Genomic DNA, 25,668 nt, shown 5'->3' with positions numbered 1-25,668 from the left:
CAGCATAGTTTATTTTTTTTGTGGTATTAACTTCTATTTTTTCTTTAAAAGTAAATTTTTTAGATTATAAATGCCCCATTTTTGGGAAATTTAAAAAAAAAAAAACCCAAAGGTTACGTTTGGTCGTCCGGATTTCTAATCAGGATAGGACTAGATAAGATAGGATATGAAATCTTATGATTTTTTTTTTTATATATCTTATTCATTATTTGATGAATCGTAGTATTAAAGTCGGATATATTCACATCATATTATTTACATTTTTTTTTTTTTTATATAAACGGCATATCATTATAAATAAACCTAAATGTTCATAAACGAAGATGATGAAAATCTCTCATAACATTATTCCTTAATTTATTTTTATTTTATTTTCCTCTTTTTTATATTATTTTCTTTATTATTTCTTTTTTCCCCTTTCATTGTTTTTTAATAAAATTTTATCAAATAGTAAACCGTACTAACATTTACGGATAATGGCTTGAAGAGGATTTTGTTTTAAATAATGGCTTGAAGTAGCCATAGTTATTTCAAATAAAAGTCTGATCTCGCCGATCGATGGCTAAATTTTCCAATCTATGAAAGGTGTTTTCGACCAAATTTTCTTTTTTTTTTTTTTCTCTTTTCTTCTTTTTCCTTTTCCAGTGTCAACTGATGGCTGCTAGCAAAGGTCGGTAAGGGCTCAGTGACCTCATCGGCTACTAAGAAGGGCATATAAGAGCCTACAAGCACTCGTTGGCAGCAGGTGAGGCCACTCTCACTAGGGGTGATCGAGTTAAGGGTGGGTAGTGTCTAGACCTGGACCCTGTATTCGACCCTGTTATAACCGATTCCCATTTTCTGGATCATATACCCGACCCTATTTGTTTTGGACCCTATACCCAACTTACCCTATTTTTCCGGTTTTGTTCTATGGTCAACCATGTTTTCACTGAAATTTGTTTTGCAATCTCCCAATATCCCATATGATTTCGAATTTTATATTAATATGAGAGAAAATAACGTAATATTCCTAATTTGTATTGAAATATTAAGCACTTGTAATAGATAAATGCCTGAACTTTTTTACTAAACGAAAAATTAATGATCCACAATGCTAATTATATTAAATAAAATCATAAGGCAAATAATTAGTAATAAACATGGGTCTAATATTAGTCTTATTCCCACAACTACTACATGAAATTATTTATTTATGCAAACATAAATTAGGTAGGCCAATCCATGTGATACAGAAAAATTTGGCGGCGACAAACACCATCCATCCATCGAATAGTGTGAGAGGGAGCCTATGAGAGAGGTAAGCAAGTGAGGAAAATGAACGACAAAGGAGGAGTGCTGTGCATTTTTGAGAGAGTGAAGAGGAAGAACATCATGTGATTGCGGGAGTATGAATAAAAATCGGGGGAAATAAAATGATTTTGGACCTCTACTTACAAAACCGGTTCGGGAGCCTGTTTTTGGGTGGGTAATTACTCGGAACCTGTTCCCGGACCGATTTAAACCGGTTCTGAATTTTGGGAATCGGTTCCCGGACTGATTTCAACGAGAACCGGTTCCCGACCCTGTTTTCCGAGTGGACCGGTCCGGTTCCCGAGTATATCCGGTCCGATTGCACACCCCTAGCTCTCACGAGATCTTAAGGGTCAACCTCACCTAAAGTGGGTGAGGGTTGACCTCACGAATGGTAGTGAGGGGTGACCTCTCCAACGCAAAGGTTGCCTCGCCTAGGTGAGGCCATCTCTCGCCCGTGGCCAACGGCCCTCATCGAATCGAGTGGGGTTGACCCTCGCCCGAAGAAGGAAGAGTAACTAGGGAAAAAAAAAAGAACACGATAAATGATGAAAATTTCCTTGATCATCGAAAGACATAATCACTTTAGATTCTTATTTGAAATAAATATAATAATTTCATAGTTCTTATTTAAAATAAAATTCATTTCAAGCATTTATTTGAGAAAGTAATGGTACTCCAAGTTCTTATTTAAAATAAGATTCACTTAAAACTTTTATTTGAAATAAATGATAACATTTCGAGTTCATTTTTTTGGAAATTTCCCCCATTTTTTATGTAAATTTTATTGGTTGAAAAAAAAAAAAAAAAAGGCCAAAGGACAGATTCCGGCGGGCCTCGGCGGCATCATCATCGTCATCCAACCGACTCATCAGCAGTAGCGGGGTTTAGCGGTTCCCTCCCTCCCTCCCTCCCTCCATCCATCCCGTCCCGCAAAACCCTTCACGGCGGCGTCGATGGACTCTCCATTTCCGTTCCTCAGAACTCCCGCCGCCGCCGCTTCCTCCGCGGCGGCGCCGCTCCTCTTCGTCCCCAAATCGTCCATCGCGAGCTGGAACCGCCGCCCGCCGCGCACTCTCCGAGTCCCCAGCTCCCGGTTCATCGGCAGAGCCCCCTCCTCTCCGCCGCCGCTCTGCCTACCCTTCTCTAGTTCCCGACGCCTGCCGGTCGCGGTCGCGGCCCTGTCGGACCGTCGAGCTAAGCGGCGCCGGAACCACCTCAGGGAGAAGCTCCTCCACGACCAAAAGGTGCGTCGTCCCGACCTCACTTTTGACGGCATTCTCGAGAGTGACACTCTCCTCGAGAGCGGTTCTCGGGAAGACGTTCCTTTTGATTGCGGCGACGGAGTTGCGGGTCTAGTGGAATCGAAACGCGGGGTGTTGGGTGAGTCGGTTTTGTGGAGTAGATTGGAGAACTGGGTCGATCAGTATAAGAACGATCTTGACCTGTGGGGGGTCGGTTCGACTCCTATATTTACGGTGTTTCAAGATTCCGATGGGAATGTTAAGCGTGTCGCGGTTGATGGGGACGAGATATTGAGGAGAAGCAGAGTGGTCTTGCCCGAGCACGAGGGCTCGAGTGAAGGGAATTCGAAGATCGCCCGTGCTAGGGGTTTAGCTAGGGAGATGGAGAGCGGGAGCAATGTGATTCCAAGGAACAGCTCGGTGGCTAAATTCGTTGTTGCGGATGCAGAATCTGGTTTTGTTAGCACCGTTCCGAATCCTCCATTGCATTCTGCTTTAAGGGCTAAAGTGTTGGGAGCTGGGACCATGGTGTTGTGTGGTGTCTTTGTGTTAAGCACTGTCAAGTGGTTTTTCGCTTTGCGCAAGAGAGAGGTGCAGTTCACACAACTGGAGAAGGAAATGATGAGGAGGAAGATGAAGGCGAGAAAGGAGAGGGAAAGTTTGGAGAAGGGGCATTTGAAGATCGTTAGAGAAGCTTCAGAAACGCCAAATATTCTAATGCAAAGGCCGCATCTAGATAAGCACGGGCTTGCAGCCAGTATCCGGCAAGCAAAAACTTCAAGCGGTGAATTGGCTGAGCACAAGCAGGACTGTTCTAATCTTGTGGATGGGTTAGCTGTTGGATTTGATGGTAAAATCAAGGAAATAAGAGAACTGGCTAAAAGAGCTAGGGAAACTGAGGGTCGAGAGAGTTCTGTAATTGGAGGTTATGAACGAGAGAAGCAGGGAAAAGAGTTGTTATCCAGTGTAAAGGAGTCGATCAAGCAGCATGATGAAGATGGAGTAAGTTCTCCAGTTAACCATCATGCACATGCCAGAGGGAGCATGCCAGCTAATGAATCCTATGTGATATCAACAGCTGAACCAAAAAGAAATATCGATGGATCCCATAATGGATCATTGGCAGAAAGAAATGGAGACATCATAGCTTCTAATGTTTCAGCCATGGGAGATTATAATGATACTGGAAGCTGCAGGCAAGACAAAGCTACTGAGTGCATATCAGATCTGACCAGTGCACGCAAAATCCAGTCCTTAGATGCTCTTGGTGGTGAAGTACACCGAGAAAATGCTGTCAGAAGGAAACCAAAGATCATACGGTCAGTGACAGAAGCTACGGAGTATCTTTCCAACAAATTCGGTATACAAGAAGGTGAGGATGTTAAAGAGAAGGATCTGGGAGAAAGTGAGATTAACAGCAGTTTAAGAGAGACAACCAACATCAGTGAGCAATCAGCTAGAGTTGGCATGTCTGGAGAAACACCAGATTCCATGGTGAAAGCTAACATCCACGGAGATATGATTACTGAGGAATCACAATCTATTCCAGAAATGGTTGATAATATGGCAAGCCATGGTGAAGAACGTGGAGCTTATGATGTCCGCAATTCCCTGACTTGTCAGAAACACGAAGCTAATGGCTTGACTTCTGAGGCTGATACATCGGAAAAATCTCAAAACTGGATCGAGGAAAATTTTAATGTGGTTGAACCCATCCTGGGAAAGATTGGGGATGGATTTAGGAATAATTACGTGACTGCAAGAGAAAAAGTAAATCAGCATTTAGATGCCAGTATCGACTTGACTGAGCTTCACCTCATTGAAGATAATGGTGAACTCGAGTGGATGAAAGATGATAATCTTCGGGAAATTGTTTTTCAAGTTCGGGAAAATGAGTTGACAGGAAAGGATCCATTTTATTCCATGGACGCTGAAGATAAGCGTGCTTTCTTTGCGGGTCTTGAGAAGAAAGTTGAGAAAGTGAATGAAGAGCTATTAAAAGTGCATGAGTACCTCCATTCCAATATTGAAAATCTTGACTATGGAGCAGGTAGTCATTGGTCTACATTTCAGCTTTTCCATTGTACATCTATCTTATGAAGAGGACTATCAGAGATAATTTATGAGCATGCAACATTAGCATTCGTGAGAGCCTTAGAGTAGTACCTTTGCATCTTTTTTCGAAAAAACATAAGAGAAAATCCTGTATTGGTTTTCCATAAAACTGTTAGGGCTTTATTGACTGTTGCCATCGATACTATTAACACATATTTAAGTTTGGATGATAACTTCTTTCTACCTCTTTCTTAGATGGCATCAGCATATATGATCCAGTGGAAAAGATTATTCCTCGCTGGAAAGAACCTCCAGTGGAAAGGAAACCCGACTTTGTCAATGGACATCTGAAGGAAAAGAAGGCATCAATGACTGGAGAAACTCAAGTATCACCTCTTATGAAGAAGGATGAAAAGAATTCAGTTGATAATTCTGCTGGATCCCAAGGGAATGGGAATGCCACATCTTCCTTAACAGTCAACAGTGTAAATAACATCCAGAGTAAGGATCCAAAAAAGACCAAGATCCTCATAGAAGGCAGTGATGGTTCTGTTAGAACTGGTAAAAAATCAGGAAAGGAGTACTGGCAACATACAAAAAAGTGGTCTCGAGGATTTTTGGATTCTTACAATGCAGAGACGGACCCAGAAGTTAAATCTGTCATGAAGGATATAGGGAAGGATCTGGATCGGTGGATCACTGAAAAGGAAATACAGGAAGCTGCTGAACTAATGGATAAATTACCTGAGAGAAATAAGGAATATATAGGGAAAAAACTTAACAAACTCAAAAGAGAGATGGAATTGTTTGGACCTCAAGCTGTAGTAAGCAAATATCGAGAGTATGCAGAAGACAAGGACGAAGATTACTTATGGTGGCTAGATCTTCCGCATGTATTGGTAGGACTCAAATTCTCCTATTGCTTTCCAATTGTATATGTGCTGCCAATCCTTAGAATGTTATACAGGATGATGTGAGTCTTTGCGGAGTGGAGCATACCGATTCTCCACACGGTGTCATTTTGTTACTTTCATTCCACTGTTGTATAGCTAATTAATAGCCTGTGATATGCGAAAAAATTGAGTTCCACAGTCCACATAAATCCCAGTTGTTTAATGAATCTGTGGAAATCTATGAATGGATACTTTCAAAAACCAGCACTAATTATCTTTTACAATATCAGTAAGTTGGTATACCAGATTTAGAACATTGAACCTTAATTCGGGATATCTGTGATGAGATTTTGTTTTGCCTGTAAACAGAGTTTACTTTTGATGATTTTTGGAATATATGTGTCACAAGATGTTGCTGTTCCTTTATTTTATTATATTGAAGATTAATCTTTTTTGAGGGGGGACAAAGAACCCTCCATAAAATTATATATGGTTCTCTTTCATTTTTGGCAGGATGTATTAAGTAATGAAAGTGCTTTTCTCTGCTTGTTTTTTCAGTGCATCGAATTGTATACGCATCTAAAATGGGGAGCAGAAAGTTGGGTTCTACTCACTGGAGATGGCTGCAGATCTTGAATTGGAACCAAAGCCACATCATGTAATTGCTTTTGAAGATGCTGGTGATTGCAAGAACCTGTGCTACATTATTCAAGCTCACATGGACATGCTAGAAAATGGTCAAGCATTCATTGTTCCTCTCCCACCCAAGGTCACTTTCTTCTTTTTGTGTATTCCAAATATAATAACAAAGTTTATCCGTTTATTTGAACCATTTTGAGGTGTGTGGCATCATCATCTGTTGAGGAACTGGAACTCTTTTACATTTTCAGGATGCTTTTCGAGAAGCCAAAGCAAATGGCTTCGGGGTAACTGTTGTCAGAAAGGGAGAGATCCAGTTAAATGTGGATCAACCACTGGAGGAAGTAGAAGAACAAATTACTGAGATTGGGAGCAAAATATACCATGATAAGATCATGCAAGAACGTTCTGTGGATATAGGTGCATTGATGACGGGCGTGTTTGGTGCCAACAGTAATCCCTCTAAGAGGTAATTTCTGTTTGTTACGCATGTTTGCAAAGGTTACGCATGTTTGCAAACATTACGCATGTTTGCAACGTTACGCATGTTTGCAAACATTACGCATGTTTGCAACGTTATGCACATGTTTGCAAACGTTACATGTTTGCAACGTTACGCATGTTTGCAAACGTAGTTTCGCATGTTTGGCATTGAGGCACTGCTACTTCAATTACATTCAGCTTTTGAAGGTTTCGTAGTCCTTTTGGTCCTATATAGAATATTGAGCAGTACAGTTGGTTCACCTCATAAATTTTTTTATTACCACACGCACAATCTGATAAATATCATGTTTTTTGAAGCAGTTCATGTTTGATTCTTATTTCCTTTTTCAGGAGAAGATTAAAGCGGGCAAGAAAGAAACCGAGCCGTAATAGGAAAACAAAGTGAACTGCTTATTCTACAGATAATGACCATGACTATTAATTCATGGAATCCACAGCCGCTACAGCTCATTTGCAGGGTTGTGGCTACCCAGAATTCTGTGTTTATTTCAGGATGTCGCATCAGTCATTCCTGAGCCACCTCATCAAGACCCAGCTAATCTGCTAACCAGTCTATTATTTGTTTGTGCAAACTTTGCTAATTTAAGTGCAAAATTGGTTGCTTTTGCACACGCATGCTTCCTCTGAATCAGAGGCCTGATTCATGTGAAGTTATGACTGCAGCTATCCTGCTTTGAAGATGGTATCTGACTGAAACTAGCATCGACTCTGCATCCTTAAAAGAAGATTCTCATGCTGTTGGCTTGGAGTTATATCAATTACCACATGTTGATAGCTCAAAATATTGGGTCACCACCGTTGGATGCTGAATAGTGTTATTTGGATAAGGTGAAGTCTAGACTTTGTGGACCTTATGTAGGCGTGGGTTCTATATCCCTTTTTTTCAACGGCATTTCGTTTGGTTGGATCCGCCGGATTCATCATGAAGAGAAGAAGATCCCGCCTTGCAGTGCAATTTTGCCGTTTGAGCCAGAACATAGCCAGTGTAGACTAACTAGCTGCCTGAACATAACCATACTTTCTCAGCCTTTTGGCCAAGTTCGAGTGTACCTGCGAGAACACTACTTTCTTGTAGAGCTGACTGTATAACCACACGATCTATTTATTGAGTTTCTAGATTGTTGGTGTCACTCTCCTTCATGCGTGAAGCGAAGTCATTCATTTTCTGAACTTAATGTGCTCGTTTCATTCCAGGAGGTCTGACATATGATTTGGTCAATTTTGAGATATCTTCACAATAATGCCTCCTGGAGATTTATACGAAGCTGTAGTTAAAAGGGGATGTCATGCTGCTCTCGGTTCCTTCTAAAGACCTATAATTCATGACTAAAACCTTTTCTGAATCTTCAAAATGAGAAATTTATCCTTGCGATCATTGTGTGTTTACACGCTACAAAGGGGATAGGCTGTAATTCATATGCTTTCCAAGGATGGGGAGTCGACTGTCTGAACACCTCTGCTCTCCAATTTATAGGGCATGATAGACGACCAAATACCAAGTGGCAATTAAAAATAAGTGAAATGGTGACACGCAGACCCAATGCTGTCGAGTAGCATCGCTACCCTTTAATATCATAAAACTAGCAGTAAAACTGACGAACTAAGATGGGTTTGAACACGATATGGATAGGGGTGAGCGTGGTTCCCGGATAGAACCGGAAACCGGAGAACCGAACCCAAGGTTCCGGTTCAGTTCCCGGTTCTAAGGGGACTAGTTCCGGTTCCGGTTCCCGGTTCTCTTTTTCCGGGAATTGGAACGGCCAAGTTTTAAAAAAAAAAAAAACCTAATCCCTTCCACGCGATTCCCCCCTGTTCAATTTTCCCCTTTCTTTTCTTTTTCTCTCTCTCTCTTTTCTCCCCTTTTTCTCTTTTTCTCTCTCTCTTTTCTCCCCTTTTTCCTCCTCACGTCACTTCCTGCCCCCACTTTTTCTTTTCCTCTCTCTCTCTCTCTCTTCTCTTTCTCCCTCTCTCGGTCGAACCCCCCTCCCCCTTCTTATTCTTCTTCTTCCTTCCTCTCACCGGCTGCTGCTTCACCCACCACCACACCGCCGCCCCACGCCCTACTCACCACCACCTCTTGGCCACCAAACCCCCACCACCCACTGCTCGTCCGACGAGCCGTCTCGCCGTTGAGCTCGACGAGCTGTCTCGCCGTCCGCGCCACCGTGAGGTACCGCCGCCGTCCCCAAGCCACCGTCACCACCTCTTGCTGCCGCTTGCTCGGCCGTTTGGGCCGTCGTTGCTCCAAACTGTCACCACCTCCGCCCGAATTGAGTTCTTCCCCCTTGGCCGTGGGTTGAGCCGCGACCGCCGCCGTCTTTGGTGCGCCGTTCATGCCGCCGTTGGTGCCGTGAGACTCATGCCTTCGTCGCCGTCGTGCCACCGTCGCCGCGTGCTCGCCGTCGCCAGATCAAGAAGAAGCTGGCGAAGAAGATGAGGCGAACAGACCCATCCCTCACTGGATTCGCATGCGAGACCGACAACACCATCGGTTCGTATCCAATTCCTTCACGTTTTGTCCCAAAAAGCTGTCTTTTATTTTATTTTATTTTTTTGTGGCCTAATTTTTGTCGCCAAAATCGTTCAGGTACAACGCAAAGCGCATGCACTGGCGCCGCATCAAGCTAGGGTTCTGAGGTGTTTTCATGGGAGGAGGTGCTTTTGCTTTGGGTTAGAGTTTTTTAGTTGTTGCGAAAGAGACCTCTCGATGCTTTTCTAATTATTGCTTTTAAGCGAATTGAAAACTTTTAAGAAAGCAAATAGCTGTGCTGCTTTGTTACTCTCGAGCACGAGCATTTTTTATATCTGATGATCTGCGAATTGTGGTAGTTTCTGTTGCTTCATGTGGTTTTGATAGTATTAGGGATGGGATTTTAGTGAATTTTAATGTTGCTTCAACTTTATGTCTTGTTAAGCTTGTCGTTGTTACAACACATTGTGTTCAACGTAATGATTGGCCTTATCTTCTTATTTAGATGAGACTTATAGGCTTGTGTTGGACCTGCTTTTCCTGTCCAGTGCTTGTTGAGGTCACGGTGCTTGTTCTCATAGTGTGGTAGTGATTATTAGTGGTCTTCCTTCCAGACATTGGGGAGCTTTTAGTTGTGTCAATTCTGAGGAATTTTAACTTATGTGGTATGTATGCAGTAATGATGTAAGTGCCCAATTTTGCCTACCAGCTGGTTTGCTATTTGCAATGTCTAAATGAGAGTAATCATCAGTTTATTAGGCATCTTCAGTAGCTTCAAGTCGGTTTAGCATGTGAAGTGTGTTCTATCATTAGGTTGCAAGATTCATGGCTATATCGTTATTATTGCTGCATTCATTTCCATTTTTTTAACTAAAAATGAAAAAAATAAAATAAAGAACCTATTGAAACCTGTTGGAACCTGGAACCGACCTTGGAACCTGTGACAAGATAAGTTCCAGGTTCTTGGTTCTAACAGGTAGGTTCCAAGTTCCAAAAAATGAGGAACCTGTACCCGAGCGTAGGTTCCAAGTTCCAAGCGGAACCTGTAAAGAACCGGAAACCGCTCACCCCTAGATATGGATAGTTTATGACGTTTCAATTGCCAGCACGGAGTGACAATAGGAATAAGACGTAACATGCTGATTCAGCACTACACAAAACAGCAATGACCACATTTTAATACAATCGGCCATCTTGAAAACACAGTTCCATGCCAGACTTGGACACATGTGACACAGCCCATGGACAAAACATGATCCAAGACCATCCGTGATAGGTTGTGTCACACACAAGGGCCTATTCAAGAACAGCCGACGACCAACCCATGAACAATCCTCAATTTGCGCACGGCCAACCCAAGTGCGATATGGAGAAAGGCCCATGCACGACCCACCGCCCGGAACCGGACCGGAACCGTGGATGGTGCCTCATTTCACCTCATTTGATTTGTTTGTGCGACTTGTGATATTTTGAGCAATGTATGTCGGCCAGCCCACATGCAACCTACGACCATTCATTGATTGCTACTGAATTTTTGTTCTCATGTTAGGCTTGGATGTCACCGTTTTATGTTGAAAATCAAAATTGATCTTGCTTCTAGCATACACCCATGGGCTTCCCAAGGGCTACAACCATTGAGTGGTCTACTATATAACCTTGTAATGATGATACGGATTCAAACTCCACCATTGGATCGGAGGGACAATCAACGGTTGTGATACGACCTGAACTTTGTATAAATAGGGGTCCCTCCCCCTAATTGTAACTAGCTCATTCACAAGTGAATATACTCTCTTCTTGCTTATTTGACCCTTGTGTTCGTGCGTGTGTATGTAAGGCTGACTTGGGATCAATAATCCTAAGGTCGCACGGTGTTGTGATCGATCATAATTGATCGACCCGTTGAGATCGATAATCCTAAGGCTGCACGGTATTGTGATCGATTGTAATTGACCGACCCGTGACAAGTGATATCAGAGCCTTCATTCCATGCACAATGGATGATCCTCGTGTCGATGTCCCCGTTGTTCAAGGCGATGATCGAGAAGATCATGGGCATCCAGCCAAGAAGGCCACTTGGTTGAAGAAGAACCGTGTTGTCTCGAGCTTGGAGGATTCGAAGGGGGATCTAGAGAACCGAATGACGGTCTTAGAAGAGACCGTCATAGACGTCCAAGCATTAATGAACAACTTGCACCGGACTATCAAAGGAGCGGCAGTCAGTAGGGAGGAGTTCTTGGCCGAAATGCAAGAACTCCAAGCCAGCATGGGAAAGCTTCGTGTCGAGGAGTTGGGATCCCTCACACACGAGTTATAGTAGTAGGACAAGACTTGTGAGGCCGCGATGGTGGCCATGCACACGGAGATGGCCGAGCTTAAAGCTGCACGCGTGAATGGGGTGATTACTATGCAACCGCGCGCCGATGCGCCCAAGCCGAAAGAGTTGAAGGGCTCACGAATGGCAAAGGACGTGGACAACTTCCTGTGGTGCCTAGAATGCTACTTCCAGACCATGGGGATGACCGACGACATGATTCGGGTAAATCTCGTAGCCATGTATTTAGTTGATGACATGTTATTGTGGTGGCGTTGTAGGTCGAATGATAGGAATGACGACCCTATCATGACATGGGCTCAGTTCGTCGAGGAATTTCGGCGAACTTACTATCCCGCTTATGCGGAGGAGGAAGCTCACGGGGAACTCAAGTGCCTAGAACAAAAGGTGGAGTCCGCGATTACGTGAAGCGATTCTCGGAGCTACTGCTCCAAATCCCATCCATGACCGAGATGGAGGCATTCCATCAGTTTATGAGCAAACTCAAATCATGGGTCAAGCAAGAGCTCAAACAATGCAATGTAATGGATCTCAAACGGCTACTTTCGTGGCCGAGTCCCTCGTGGAATACAAACCATCGTCCTCATGATAGAGTCCCTTTTACTTTTAATTAAGCCGAGAAAATAGGGCCAATGGAAAAGGGCCAATGGTGGGGGAGATCGGAGTCGGTACAACCGTCCGAATGGAGGCAAACCACCTTCGGTCCCTCATAGGACTCAATCTAAGTCAAGTAACGGAGGATATCATCGCAAGGTACGCACCTACAAGTGCTTCTTTTGCGACATGCCACTCATGGCCTGAGATTGCCTGAAAAGAAAAAAAGCCGGCGGCCTTGTGCAAAGAGGATGGACCGCGAGAGGAGGCACAATTGGGATTGTTGCAAATCCTTGGGTCGATCAAGGCCAAGAAGACTAAGGAACCCAAAGAGATGATGTTCGTGGATGTGAAGATCGGTAGTACCACGATGAGTACGCTCGTGGATACTAGGGCATCCGACCTCTTCATATCCAAAGAGGCCATGAAGAAGCTAAATCTTTGGGTTGAGACAAGTGACGCCGGTTGGCTCAAAACGGTGAACTCCAAGAAAGTCCTGACTAGCGGCATGGCTAGGGACGTGGAGCTGCACCTTGGTCCATGGACCAATAAAGAGGATATCGAGGTAATCCCCTTTGACAACTATGATTTCGTGCTTGGTTTAGTGTTCCTCGATCGGATCAATGCGGGTGTTATGCCCTTGGCGGATTGTATTTGCATCCTAGATAAGCGATGCCGATGCATGATCCGATCTACCGCGAGTTGGGACACAATGGGAAGATGCTATCGGCCATGTAGCTGACAAAGGGGTTACGGAAAGGCGAGGTAACCTTCTTGGCAGCATTAAAGGATGAGGGCGCGGAAGAAAGTGAGGTACCGGGAGAGGTGACCCGAGTCCCTCGATGCCTTCCAAGATGTGATGCCGCCCAAGCTACCCAAGAAGCTGCCTCCTACGAGAGAAGTAGACTACCGGATCGAGCTCATGCCCGATGCTCAACCGCCGGCCATGGCACCCTATCGCATGGCTCCACCCGAGTTGGAAGAGCTACGAAAACAACTCAAAGAGTTGCTTGATGCGGGGTATATTCGAGCCTCCAAGACTCCATTCGGTGCTCCAGTTTTGTTCCCAAAAGCATGACGAATCCCTCCGCATGTGCATCGACTATTGGGCACTGAACAAGCTCACCATCAATAATAAATACCCGATTCCTCTCATTGCAGACTTGTTTGACCAGCTTGGGGAAGCCCGTTGGTTCTCCAAGCTAGATCTTCAATCGGGGTACTACCAAGTCCAGATTGCCGACGGATGAGCCGAAAACCGCGTGCATGACCCACTATGGATCGTACGAGTTCCTCGTCATGCCTTTCGCTTGACCAACGCGCCAGCCACATTTTGCACTCTTATGAACAAGGTACTTCACCCATTCCTTGATTGGTTCGTTGTGGTTTACCTTGATGACATCGTTGTAGACGCTCGAGGAACATGTTGATCACTTGACACGAGTCTTCATGCTCCTACCAGAAAATGATCTATATGTGAAGTGTGAGAAATGCGCTTTCGCGCAAAAGGAAGTCTCATTCCTTGAGCACATCGTCGAGGGCGAACGAGTGCGGATGGACGCGGTCAAGATTCGTGCCATCATTGAATGTGAACCGCCAACCAAGGTGACAAGCTGAGATCCTTCCTTGGTCTCACAAACTACTATCGGTGCTTCATCCGGGATATTCGAGCCTCACCGTGCCACTCACGAATATGTTGAAGAAGAAAAGGCCGTTGAAGTGGACGAATCGGTGTCAAGATGTGTTTGATCGGTTGAAGCGGGCTATGACTGAAGAACCGGTGCTAGTGTTGCCCAACCACACCAAACCGTACAAGGTAGAAACCGATACTTCTAATTTTGCTATCGGTGGTGTCTTGATGCAAGAGGGGCACCTGGTTGCCTCTAAGTCACGGAAATTGAACAATACCAAGTGACGATACACGGTCCAAGAGAAGGAAATGACCGCAGTGGTGCATTGTCTTCGTACGTGAAGGCACTACCTCTTGGGATCACGGTTTGTTGTGAGGACCAACAATGTGGCTACGAGCTACTTCCAAACTTAGAAGAAGCTCAGCTCGAAATAAGCTTGGTGGCAAGACTTCCTGGCCGAGTTTGATTATGTGCTGGAATACAAGCTTAAAAATCCAATTCCGTCACTAATGCCTTAAGCAGGAAGATGGAGCTGGCCAACGTGATGAGTCAACCCGATTGTCCATAGATCGACCGTATCAAGGAGGGGCTGAAGCACAATCAAACAGCCCAAGCCCTCCTTTGATACGCGCAAGAGGGCAAGACAAGGCGGTTCTGGTATGAGGACGATCTCCTCTACACCAAAGGACAATGACTCTATGTGTCGCTCCACGGGAAACTTCGGAAGGAAGTCCTTCACGAGTGCTATGATTCTAAATGGGCGAGTCATCCAGGAATCCACCAAGCACTCGTCGAGGATCAAAACTATTGGCTGTACATGCAAGACGACAATGAAGCCTATTTGCGGACATGTCTTGTGTGCTAACAAGACAAGATAGAGCAACGGTCACCAGCGAGGCTCCTTGAATCGTTGCCTATCCCGGAACGTCCATGGGAGAGCGTTTCCATGGACTTCATCGTCAACTTGCCGAAGTCCGAAGAGCATTGTACCTTCATGGTCATGGTAGATCGATTCTCTAAGTATGTGATGTTCGTGTTAACCACAAAAGATCGCCCAGCCAAGCAAGCAGCCAAGCTATTACTCAAGCACGTCGTGAAGTATTGGGGCGTTCCACACACAATCGTGAGCAATCACGATCCTCAATTCACTAGGCAGTTTTGGATTGAGCTCTTCAAGTTGCTGGGGATGAACCTTGACTTCTCCACAAGCATGCATACCCAAACCGATGGACAGATGAAGCAGGTGAATGCATTGCTAGAAATCTACCTCTGGCACTACGTGAGCAACACGCAAGTGAATTAGGCATGGCTAATCGACGTGGCCTAATTCTCCCACAACTTGTAGCAAAGCGAGTCCACGAACCAGAGCCCGTGCAAGATTGTGACCAAGCAACAACCGCTTACATCGAGCGCGATCACCTTGGGGTATGACACAAGTTCATCGAGAAATGAGATGAAAGTGTAGACTTGGTGCGAGCGTGCTTGAATAGAGCCACAAAGTGCACGAAGAAGTGGACCGACAAGAAGCGACAGCACATAGAGTTTCAAGTCGGGGACTTGATGTTGACCAAATTGCACTTGGTTCTTTCGTACCGTGATGTGCATAAAGGGCCGATCCGTCACTAAAAGGCCCATTCTCGAGTGTTGTAATTGATTGGGAAGGTGGCACACAAGCTGAACTTGCCGGCTAAACTCAAGGTACACCCTATGTTCCATATGAGGATGCTGAAGCCTTTCCATGTGGACGAGGATGATTTGGATCAAGGCGAATCACAGCGAGCGCCCCTTGGAGCAAAAACCTCCTACGATTGGGACATTGAATGTATCATGGCGGACCATACAAAAGAGATATTGTGGGCCAAAGAAGGAATATCGGGCCTTCCCGAGAGTGAAGCAAATTGGGAACCCTCCGATGGTCTATGGCAGTTCAAGAAACACATTGAAACTTTCCATGTCACAAACGCAATGAGGGCATCGCCTAATTAAGTGGAGGAGAATGACACGGCCCACAGACAAAGCATGATCCAAGACGTCTGTGATAGGCTGTGTCACGCACAAGGGCCTGTCCAAGAACAACCCACAACCGACCCACGAACAATCCCCGATCCGCGCACAGCATGATCCAAGAACAACCCACGCAACCGAAGAACAGCCCACAACAACGAACAATCCCGATCCGCGCACAAACCCTGCGCGATGCGGAGAAAGGCCCATGCATGACCCATGGATGACCCGTGAGCAATGTTCGGCCAACCCACATGCAGCCTGCAACCGTTCAACTACTCTTGTGTCAAGCGGCTCTCCTGCCTCCTGCCTTCATCTTGATCTTGCTTTTGACACACGCCTATGGACTTCCCAAGGGCTACAGCCATTGAATCACCTATTGTATAGCCTTATAATGATGATACAAATTCAAACTTCACCGTTGGATCGAAGGGATGATCAATGGCTGTTATACAACCCTACCTTTGTATAAATAGGGATCCCTCTCCCTCATTGTAACTAGCTCATTCACAAGTGAACATACTTTCTCTTTGCTCATCCAACCCTTGTGTTTGTGCATGTGTAAGGCTGACTTGGGATCGATAATCCTAAGACTGCACGGTGTTCTGATAGATCGTAATCGACCGACCCGTGACACATGTCAGTGGCTTTCGCCGAAAAACTATCCAAATGATAGTCGATATTGGCCAAAATTAAGAGAGAATCAACATAAATCCAGAAATCAATTAATAAATGTACGACAAAGAATCTTAATCAGCACCTAAACAACTACAGTTAAGGACACGAACTGTGTGCACTTAGAGTGAAATAAAGAAGTACGAAAGAACCGTGAAACAAACGGTTATAAGAAAACGATAAAAGGACCCGCTTGTCCTCATGTACATATACATATGTACAACGCCATATGGTCAGTACATATCAACAACTACTTTGAGTATCCAGGATGGTGACCGGCAATCTCATCGAGGTAGCTATCCATCACTTGGGATACAGCATCAAGAAATGCAGATTCGCTGCTATCAGGGAGCAAAGATTCTTCTGCTTCCTGCACAATCTCCTCAATTGTGGACCACCTGTTCAAGGTCTCTCTGCACATGATGCTCCCAATTGCAAAGGGAGTGAGGCCTCTTTTTACTCCCTTCTTCAGCAGCATCGTTGATATGCGGAGCACACGGGCACATTTAAGGGGAAGGTCCCAGCCATGGAATTTCAAAAGGGCAATATCTTCTTCAGCATCCAAAGATCTTATGTAGTCAATTGTCTCAGGTGAGTAAGGCTGGCGAGCTTGTGGCCAGTACAGCCAATCAAATGTGCAATCTTCAAACTGTAGGTGGAGGCAAAAAATTATATATGAGTGAGTGAACAAGAAAGATGGATTAGCTTATTTAAAGAAGGCTATGAATTCAATTAATCCATTTAGGCTACCAAGGTGATAGCATAAAGTACTTGCTCTTTCTTTATATATTACACTGATAGACAAAACTACCGGGCAAGCTCCAGTGAATACAGGTTAAGAACTACTACTATTCAAATTTAGGATCTCGTAAGAATACACCCAATATTTGCAAAAGAAACAAATTAAACAAGTTAAAAATAATAATAATAATGATTGTGAGTGAATTAATACTTGGAGTGATTTTATGTTCCAGAAGGCACTTGAGTCTCAAGCATCATTTGCAGAACCACAAGTAGCAACAAATCTTAGTTGAACGTTAGTACCCAGACTATTACTAAAATATCTGATTAATTTCATCTAGATGTTAATCTATCCGTCTCTTTTATCAACTGGTACATGGTAACTTGGTTCAATGGATGTCAAGCACAAGCACCTATCTATTGCATCTTAACATAGCGGCATATGAAAAAAGGAACCAGATAGCCAAGTGCGTATTATTGAAATTAGATGGAAGCTTAAAGGATGAAAGAGGTTGAGAGCACTTACACTTTCAGGCAAGCAGTATCCGTGATCAATTGGAATCAAGACTGGTTGGCCCCTGTCTCCCTCTTTACTCAAGAGAATATTTCCAGCATGCCGATCTGCATTAGCCAATCTTATGTCCAAGACAGAGATTTTGTGCACTTCATTCACAGGAAAGGACCCAGGTCCCATGTCCTCACAACTGCCCTCATTCTCCACGAACATTTGCAAAGACCCAATCTTCTTACTTACATTGTTTGCATGGTTAAAACCTGTATTCAAGCACTTAACCATTACAGTAGGCGGAACTCCAGCAAAACCTTCTGCAATGCCATAAAATGTAGGGCACCGACGCCGAGTCTTTGGATGATCCAAAAGGTAAGCCGCAACTTCTCTAAAGGCTCCTTCTCCAACCTTTGTACCCTTTTTAAGTCCTTCACCATTTTCAGACATAGGCAAACCATTAGGGTTGTTGATAGCCATGGGTTCCTCATCAATTGGCTTAAAAACAGAAATATACTTCTGCCCAAATGAATCTTGCATGAAATAAGCTCCTCCTGTACCCTCCATGGACCTTACTGGCTGATAACCACATTCCATTCCCTCAAAGGACGAATTGATCATATCCCACATGAAAGTAGACAATTTAATTGTAGGGTTAACAAGAATTGGCTCCAAGCAGATTTTTTTCTCTGGAGGCTTCCCATTGACCAAGTGTCCATCAAATTCACCCTCTTTCCTGTTGCACTCTTCCCAAACACCACCTTGTCGCTGGTCATTCTCTTTGCCAGCATCATACTTTCTACTATCATTCAATTCTGTTGCTACAATAGACAATTCAAAGTTCTTATCAACAGGCCTAGGTCTAACCTTAGCAGGTTTCCGAACCAGCAAATGTATCACCGCACCGGTTTGCTTAGAAAGATCCTCAATAAGTCTCTGATCTTCGATTCTCTCTCCATTGCAAACAACTTCTTGCTCATCAGAGTCAATGATACCTCTCCCTTTCTTAGCAATCTGTTGCTTGACGTACCCAACATCCTTGTTCCGCTCCACATGGAAAGTGAATTCCTTCCCACATGTCGTCCTTACATGGATGACCTGGAGATCCGAAAGCCTGAGCACCAAGTGCAGCACATTTCCATCCTCCACACCATAGTCCCGAACTAGAGAATTATTCCTCGAGAGTTCTCGGCCCCTACAGACCAACTTTTGATTTCTCGTGACAAAACCTCTACAGCTCTGGATCTGCAGTTTCACGGACTCAATCGAATCGGTCTCTCGCACTCGCAATGGCGTTATCAACCCAGGACAGGTGATGTAAATCAATATCGGTTCTTTGGTGGATGCACACGATTGGTGATCAAACAGACTCGGGAAGACGAAAGAGTCATTGCGGATAAGACTCACAGCAACACCGGCGGATGACATTTTGCAAACCCTTCGCCTACGGTTTGAAGAGCCTAAATAAAGCTTCCCGCTTTAAATCGACTTACAACACTTCTCCCTTATAAATCCATCGAATCGCCATAATTATAATCTGATCATCCGATTAAGCCCAGATGATCAAAATATCGAGGAAATTCGAGCCTAAAAACCTACACAAGAACTAGGACAAAAGAAAAGAGGCAAAGGAGGTTGCTACAATCTATCCAAAGTTTCATTGTTAATCCATCGGATGTGTAGTCGCCAAAAGGGCAGATCATCAATGAGAAAAAGACGCAGAAAAACGAAAACTTTCGCGGAACCCACGAAAGAGAAGGGAATTTCAACCTTCAGGGCTTCATTCTACGGCAGAATCGCAATGGACATGCCCCCGAAACCTCCGGCAAGTAGCTAAAGATCAAGAAAATCAGAGACACGAACGAACCCACCGGGCACGCACGATGTCGGGCACGAATCGAGACCTAGCACTGGAAAGGCACGAGGAGGATTCTCACCGGACAGGAAGAACCGAAGGGAGAAGCAACACGGGACCTCTGCTTAAATCACACGCCAATTTTAGCAAAGAACCACAAGCGATTTTGGATGTTTCGTGTTGACTGCCTTATCCCGGTCCCCACCCAAAAATAAAGATGGGGGTTGCGATGATCTCCGACACCAGAGGAGGGTAAGAGAGAAAGAGAGAGAGAGGGAAGCGTGCAGCAGGAGGTGGCGGCCTTAGCAGGAGAATACACGCGTTGAAAGATGCAGACTTTGTGTGCCTTAATTTTTTTTGAGCAAAGACTTTGTGTGCCTTTGACCAAGACTTTTCATCACCGATGGAATGAATGACGACGATACTCCCTCTAAGGGCGTCCATGTTTATGTTCTTTTTTTTTATTTATGAACAAAAATTTTATTTTTTTTGTTCCCGAAAACAAAAAAAAAACAGAAATGTTTGTTTACATTTTTGTTCAAAATTTATTTTTTTGTTTCCTAACAAAATTGGAACGAAAATAAGAAAAAAAAAAATTATTTTTTTTGTTCCTAAACATTTCTAAAGAACAAATTCTCTCTCTCTTCTCTTTTCTTTTCTTCTTCTTTTCTTCTTCTTTTTCTTTGGCCTGGTGACCTTGCGCCAACCTCGGCCATGCCCAAATCCGCGAGCCTCGCCGTCGGGCCGACGACCTCACCGGACGGGCAGGCCAATCTCGGCCCCCGGCGAAGGCGAGGCTCGGCCTCGCTGGATCGGGCGAGGCCAAGCTCGCCCGCCAGGCGGGCCGAGCCTCACCCACGCCGACAACGCTCGGCCTCGCTAGGGCGGCGCCGCCTCCGTGGCTAGGCGAGTCTACCAAAAAGAAGAAAAAAAAAGAAAGAAAAATAAAATAAAAATATTTAAAAAATTAAAAGAAACAAAAAAAGAATATAAATTTACCAAATATGTTTCTATTTATTTTTTATTCTCGAAACAAGTTTACTAAACGCGCGTTTTTCTAGTAAAAAATTATTAAAACAAAATAGTTTTTTTATTTCGTTATAGGAATAATTTTTTAATGAAAACAAACAAATGCATCTTAAACCTTTAAACGCATCTTAACTTACGGTTCTGTCTTGCGGGCCCACCTTGACGTGGACACACGTGCACTGTTTCATCTTTTCCTCCTTTCTTATGAGCAATTATTAAAAGAAAAAAAATTGGGAAGGTCGCTCGAAAGTTCGTAAGCTATTAAAATGAGGAGAAGGTATATTCTTGCGCACTACCAGATTCGATGCTGCTTGTTAATTAGCCTTGACTAGCCAAAAGAAAAACTTTCCCAGCTTGTGAAACATCTTCTCCCAATGGGTAGTTGCTAATTTTCGATTTGGCCTAATGGTGAATCGTACGATGAGGTTGCTGTATCAAGAGAATGAGCAAATTCCCCTTTTTTAAGTTCTTTTCCCTTCTGTCGGGGCTAAATTAGAGCGACTTGCCGACGATAATATTATATTGCACCGGTTTGGAATGCATGGTTAACTAGATTGTACAAGACCAGAGATTCTTGAACAAGCAATCGGTGGTCCTGAGGACCATGCAGACCCATCAGGCAGCAGCTTAGATTGACCTTCATATCGTTGAACGTGTTGCTGGGGTGACTCTAGTTTTGGAAACGTCACCAATAACATCATGTCTAACTGGGCTTGGAGTGCTGTTGATTCGTGGACTAGTTCGGTTTTGGTTATTCAGCTTAGATTGACCTTCATATTGTGGAACATGTTGGGGTGACTCTAGTTTTGGAAACGTCACCAGTTACATCATGTCTAACTGGGCTTGGAGTGCTGTTGGTTTGTGGACTAGTTCGGTTTTGGCTATAGTTTTTGGTGGAGCCGAGCAGTCCGTGGCCGAATTTTCTACGTTCAAAGCAGAAAAGACAGACAGAAAGAAGCCCATTTCTATGCCTCTATGAACAGTCATCTTCACAGACAGAAAGAAGCCCCATTTCTATGCCTCTATGAACAGTCATCTTCACTTGCTCAATTGCTTGATCAATGTTCAGGAGAATGTCTCGCCAAAGGAAGAGGGGAAACAAGAATCAAATTTTGATTTTTTGATGAAGTATGATATATTGCTTTGACCTGATGGAACATGAAGAGGAGCCGAGTACACAAACTGATCGCTAACCATCAATCAATCAAAATTTATATCACACTGAAGTTGCTCTCCGATGGATCAGGCTGCAACCGAGCATGCCCAATGACAGGTACAGGCAACCACGAAGCCGAGCAGAGCTCCAGCGACAACCTGTGATGGTGTGTGGCCTAATAGCTCCTTGAGCTTTCGTTTACGAATAGGATGCCCTTGAAATAAATCCTCGACTATCATGTTCAGAACCTGTAACAACACGGGACAAAGTGATCAGCTGACAGGATAATACCAAATTCATCAGTGAGCACCTACGATGTCACCCATCAGTGAAACCTGCCGAAGCATCAATTTAAAGCATCACAGAGATTGTGCAACCAAACAATCATTTCGTGCATGCCAGCAAGATCTTTCTGATGAGATCTGCATGTTAGTGGATTGTTAAAAGAGAAATGCCACATAGGGAGGAAATTGGTTTGCAATTTTTAATTTTTAAGCAGTGAATCAGATGAAACGGTGCAGTGCCACGGTACAAATGAATGCTTTCATAATTTATATGTAGCTAAGCAAGAGATCCTCCTCTCAGTTCAAGCATTCAGATTGTATGCAGCGTTGAAAGCAAACATGACCATAGCAGGTACCATCAATCTAACTAAAGATATGCATCTTTATGTACAAGCAAATTTGCGCACTCCACCACTCTTTGGTGGCAAGAAAATGAAATATTCACAAGGACTCCTAATCTAAATCTACCTATGAAGCAGTAATGCTCCAAGGCCACATGCTGTATAATCCACCAGACAGCAGTGGATAACATAAGCCCTTAATGCAATGAAAGAGCACGAAGCTATTGTTCAACTTCAACTAATAGAACCTATAGACTTGCTGATACTTGACCAAAAAAATGCTCAATGGATGCCATAACGGCATCAGGTGTTGAAGACCCAAAAACTGAGTTCAGCCTGAGCTGCTATATTTCTAATTCTAGCCAGCAAATAATCAATCACTCACTTCTCTTCCATTGGCCTAGGCTTGAGAACCATCGTGATAAGGTTTTATGTCTCATGGATTAGTAGACCTCAGCCAATTTGTTGCACTTTTATAACCTCATCAAACATTGTACCGCAGAATTAAAAAGCGCAATGAACTACCAGTGTACACAGATAAAAAGGTGAAAAACAGCAGATGAAATTTTTTCTTATAACCTCCGATCTTTTATCTTGGAAAACCAAGTGAATGCTACAAAAAGACCATATGATGTCCCATTTCATTTAACATTTCCAGATTATTCACTACGAGAAGCCTATCACTACATTGGTTAAGCAAGAAGAAAAATGGACTTCTGATATAATTCCTGGTTATGCGACGAGCACAGAGCACCAAAAAGCATTTTTTATGAAGATTAAGCTTGAGAAAAGCTATGCAATAATTATGTACAATGAGGTAAACACCCAAGAAAATCACATAGAGAGGCAATGGCGGAAATTTCTACACCAAAAGACAACAAAAGTCCTGGCAAAGGTTGGATTAAGCAATTTCCTCATAAAAGCAACACATTCGATGGATCGATCAATGGAAGAAGAGTCTTGCAAAAAAGAAACTCGAACATACAAAGGTAGAATTTCCAAATATCCACACTGCTATCAAGATTCAAGACTAGAACCTCTTCACTAAATAACCGTACCGCAAGTAGACCCAAAGAACAGAGAGAACAAGAAAGACACTTCACCTCAGCTTGCATGCCAGCATGTCGCCGTACACCAATGGCATCATACATAACAATCAAGCTGAACCCCAAGCAAACTGGAAACAATGAATCCGCCATGCCATGACACAGCGCCACCGAAGTAGTTAAAGCAGTACACAAAGCCGAGTGAGAAGAGGGCATGCCTCCACAGGCAAACAAAAACCTCAAATCCCATATCCTCTCCACAAAGAAATTCAGTACCACCTTCACCGATTGAGCGAAAAACCAAGCCAACAGACCCGAAACAAAAGTCGGGTTCGCGGCCAATGTCGCGACGAAAGGACTGATCTTGACCTTCGCACTGTAAGTCAAAGTCAGCAAAACAATCCCTATCCCTCCATTCTGTAAATATCCACAACCACCGCAACCGTCCGCAACCTCCTCCGGCTCCCCACGTTCTTGCCCACTAGAAACCAGCTTCCGGGTGCACGAATACGCAAAGTCTTTGATCCTTCTGAAGGCTCTGACCGAAACCCAGGTGGGTTTCAACGGGGAACTCGTGTTATTGCCATCAAAATCGGAACTTCCTTCGTCCGGAGGAGATTTACAAGAAACGGAGACAGAAGAGATCCTGGGTCTCCTGCAACTAGTGAATGAGCGGCTCCTCGGACCGAGTGGCTTCCGGACAGCGCTCACGGCATTGAAGGTGAAAGGCGTGAACAACGACGGTCTGAACAGGACGCCGGCGGTCTCCATAAGAAGGGCCTTCTGCTCTGGAGTTCAATTAGCATCTCAGACAAGGCACGACCTTACACCATCGCCGGGAAGCCGAATCTACGCGCCTCCCATTTCTGCGCCTGCCGAGGAACGAGATCGGCCCGGGAGTAGAAAGTGGCATGAAGGGTACGCCATCGCCGTGATGAAGAAAAGCTGGGAATGATGCATATTTTCGGTGAAGGAATATGCTTCAGGATGTTACCCTTGTGCCCAAGTCCGAGTGGACCGTTCCCATTGGCGGTCGACATTCATAAACTAAGACGAGTATATATTCCAGTAGGGAAATTCTTGGCTAGATTCCTGGACAAACCACTCCATTTCATATTTGATTAGTGAGTGATTCGTTGGATCCTCCATCCGGCGGAATGCTTGCCCAAGGTAAATCTGGGGGTTAATGAAACAAATGTTTCTAAACTTTGACGTAATATGTCATGTGATTTCTAAATTTTAATTTAATGTTCAACGTGGTCATTAAACTTTTAATTTGTTTAACAGGGTCTTTAAAATACATGTTCATTGTAGTCATTGAAGTATAAAAAAATGTTCAATGTAATTCTTTCATTAATTTAAGATCATGAATATTTGAATATGTACCAAAAGTTTAGGGATCAAAAGTTCAAAGACTATACTGTAATTAAGCTAAAGTTTAGAGATCATATTAAATAAATAAAAAATTTAGGAGTCACAGATATCATTTGCATCATTTTCCGGATAATTGTAGATGGGGTAGTTGGTATTTTTGGCCTTATGAGAGTGGGGACCAAATCTGTTCAAGAACCTAACTTTTATCTATTCAGATCTTGGTTTGCTTTTCCACAATCACTTGAGCCCCACGGTAGGATCCCACTGTCAAATTCATAGATGATTCTGATGAAGGTATTAATACAAGTTCACGAAAATTGAATTGTCAATTGATTTCATAAACTCTTGTTGCATGCGCGAATAAGATCACTAATTTTAGCACATCAGGTGAATCGATATTGTAAAGCCAATTTAAGTCATTACTTTGAATAAAAACCAAACGCAAGTCCAATTAGATCTGAGACTAGATCATTATTCACTAGACAGATGATTGGCTGGATGAGAATGGACTGTACTCTGCATTTTCTCAATTTTGGACTGTGCCAGCAGCTTCAATTTATCGTAAGTTCACGTTGGACATGGCAAGGCTGATGCCAGACCAAGACTTCAAAAAGAAATTCTTATCAGACCACAGCTTATGTAATTATCATTTGCCAAGAAAGTAGAAATGCTCCAGAAGGATTTCTGCCCCGGCCCATAACTGAGCTAAATGCATCGAAAATTATTTCTTGATTACGTCTTTTATTGAAAGTGAGCAGATACGTGCTGTTTGTCACTGAATGAAGAATGTTGAGTATGATACAGTTTCATCTTTGAGCCTCTGATGGACTCTGGGTTGGAGCTTTAAGCACTCGCTGCATGCCCCCACTTGATGTCCAATCCAACCAAAATTGCTGCAGCGCGAGTCAGAAGAAAAGGAAGAGCTGAGGCTGGCATTTTGCGCGCGCGCGTGAGAGAGAGAGAGAGAGAGAGAGACGCCAAGCAGATCATGCAGAGCGGT

The 25,668-nt window shown here is 43.8% G+C and overlaps 3 protein-coding genes across 3 annotated transcripts; 1 reads left to right on the top strand and 2 right to left on the bottom strand.

Moving 5' to 3' along the window:
* Window positions 1-2,198: 2,198 nt before the first annotated feature.
* Window positions 2,199-7,798, top strand: LOC104442182. Its single transcript, XM_010055526.3, has 5 exons — window positions 2,199-4,587; window positions 4,848-5,491; window positions 6,044-6,254; window positions 6,376-6,593; window positions 6,959-7,798. The coding sequence occupies exons 1-3, from the start codon at window positions 2,250-2,252 to the stop codon at window positions 6,119-6,121; spliced, it is 3,060 nt and encodes a 1,019-aa protein (XP_010053828.2). The 5' UTR covers window positions 2,199-2,249; the 3' UTR covers window positions 6,122-6,254; window positions 6,376-6,593; window positions 6,959-7,798.
* An 8,556-nt stretch (window positions 7,799-16,354) lies between these two features.
* Window positions 16,355-19,762, bottom strand: LOC104442181 (phosphatidylinositol 4-kinase gamma 4). Its single transcript, XM_010055525.3, has 2 exons — window positions 17,605-19,762; window positions 16,355-16,986 (listed from the first exon to the last, which is right to left on the bottom strand). Exons 1-2 carry the CDS (start codon window positions 19,009-19,011, stop codon window positions 16,588-16,590), a joined length of 1,806 nt encoding a protein of 601 aa, XP_010053827.2. The 5' UTR covers window positions 19,012-19,762; the 3' UTR covers window positions 16,355-16,587.
* Window positions 19,763-21,488: 1,726 nt separating this feature from the next.
* Window positions 21,489-24,312, bottom strand: LOC104442179. Its single transcript, XM_010055524.3, has 2 exons — window positions 23,352-24,312; window positions 21,489-21,871 (listed from the first exon to the last, which is right to left on the bottom strand). The coding sequence occupies exons 1-2, from the start codon at window positions 24,063-24,065 to the stop codon at window positions 21,710-21,712; spliced, it is 876 nt and encodes a 291-aa protein (XP_010053826.1). The 5' UTR covers window positions 24,066-24,312; the 3' UTR covers window positions 21,489-21,709.
* Window positions 24,313-25,668: the final 1,356 nt, after the last annotated feature.

The sequence above is a fragment of the Eucalyptus grandis genome, chromosome 4 (assembly GCF_016545825.1).
Source record: "Eucalyptus grandis isolate ANBG69807.140 chromosome 4, ASM1654582v1, whole genome shotgun sequence".
In the NCBI taxonomy this organism is placed as follows: Eukaryota; Viridiplantae; Streptophyta; class Magnoliopsida; order Myrtales; family Myrtaceae; genus Eucalyptus; species Eucalyptus grandis.
This window is presented reverse-complemented; position numbering and strand designations above follow the sequence as displayed.

Coding starts and splice junctions, on each gene's coding strand:
- LOC104442182 (XM_010055526.3), top strand. CDS start 2,250: ATGGACTCTCCATTTCCGTTCCTCAGAACTCCCGCCGCCGCCGCTTCC. Junction 4,588..4,847: donor AAATCTTGACTATGGAGCAG/GTAGTCATTGGT, acceptor CCTCTTTCTTAG/ATGGCATCAGCATATATGAT. Junction 5,492..6,043: donor TAGATCTTCCGCATGTATTG/GTAGGACTCAAA, acceptor TTGTTTTTTCAG/TGCATCGAATTGTATACGCA.
- LOC104442181 (XM_010055525.3), bottom strand. CDS start 19,011: ATGTCATCCGCCGGTGTTGCTGTGAGTCTTATCCGCAATGACTCTTTC. Junction 16,987..17,604: donor GATACTGCTTGCCTGAAAGT/GTAAGTGCTCTC, acceptor CTCCACCTACAG/TTTGAAGATTGCACATTTGA.
- LOC104442179 (XM_010055524.3), bottom strand. CDS start 24,065: ATGGAGACCGCCGGCGTCCTGTTCAGACCGTCGTTGTTCACGCCTTTC. Junction 21,872..23,351: donor ATGCTGGCATGCAAGCTGAG/GTGAAGTGTCTT, acceptor GTGTTGTTACAG/GTTCTGAACATGATAGTCGA.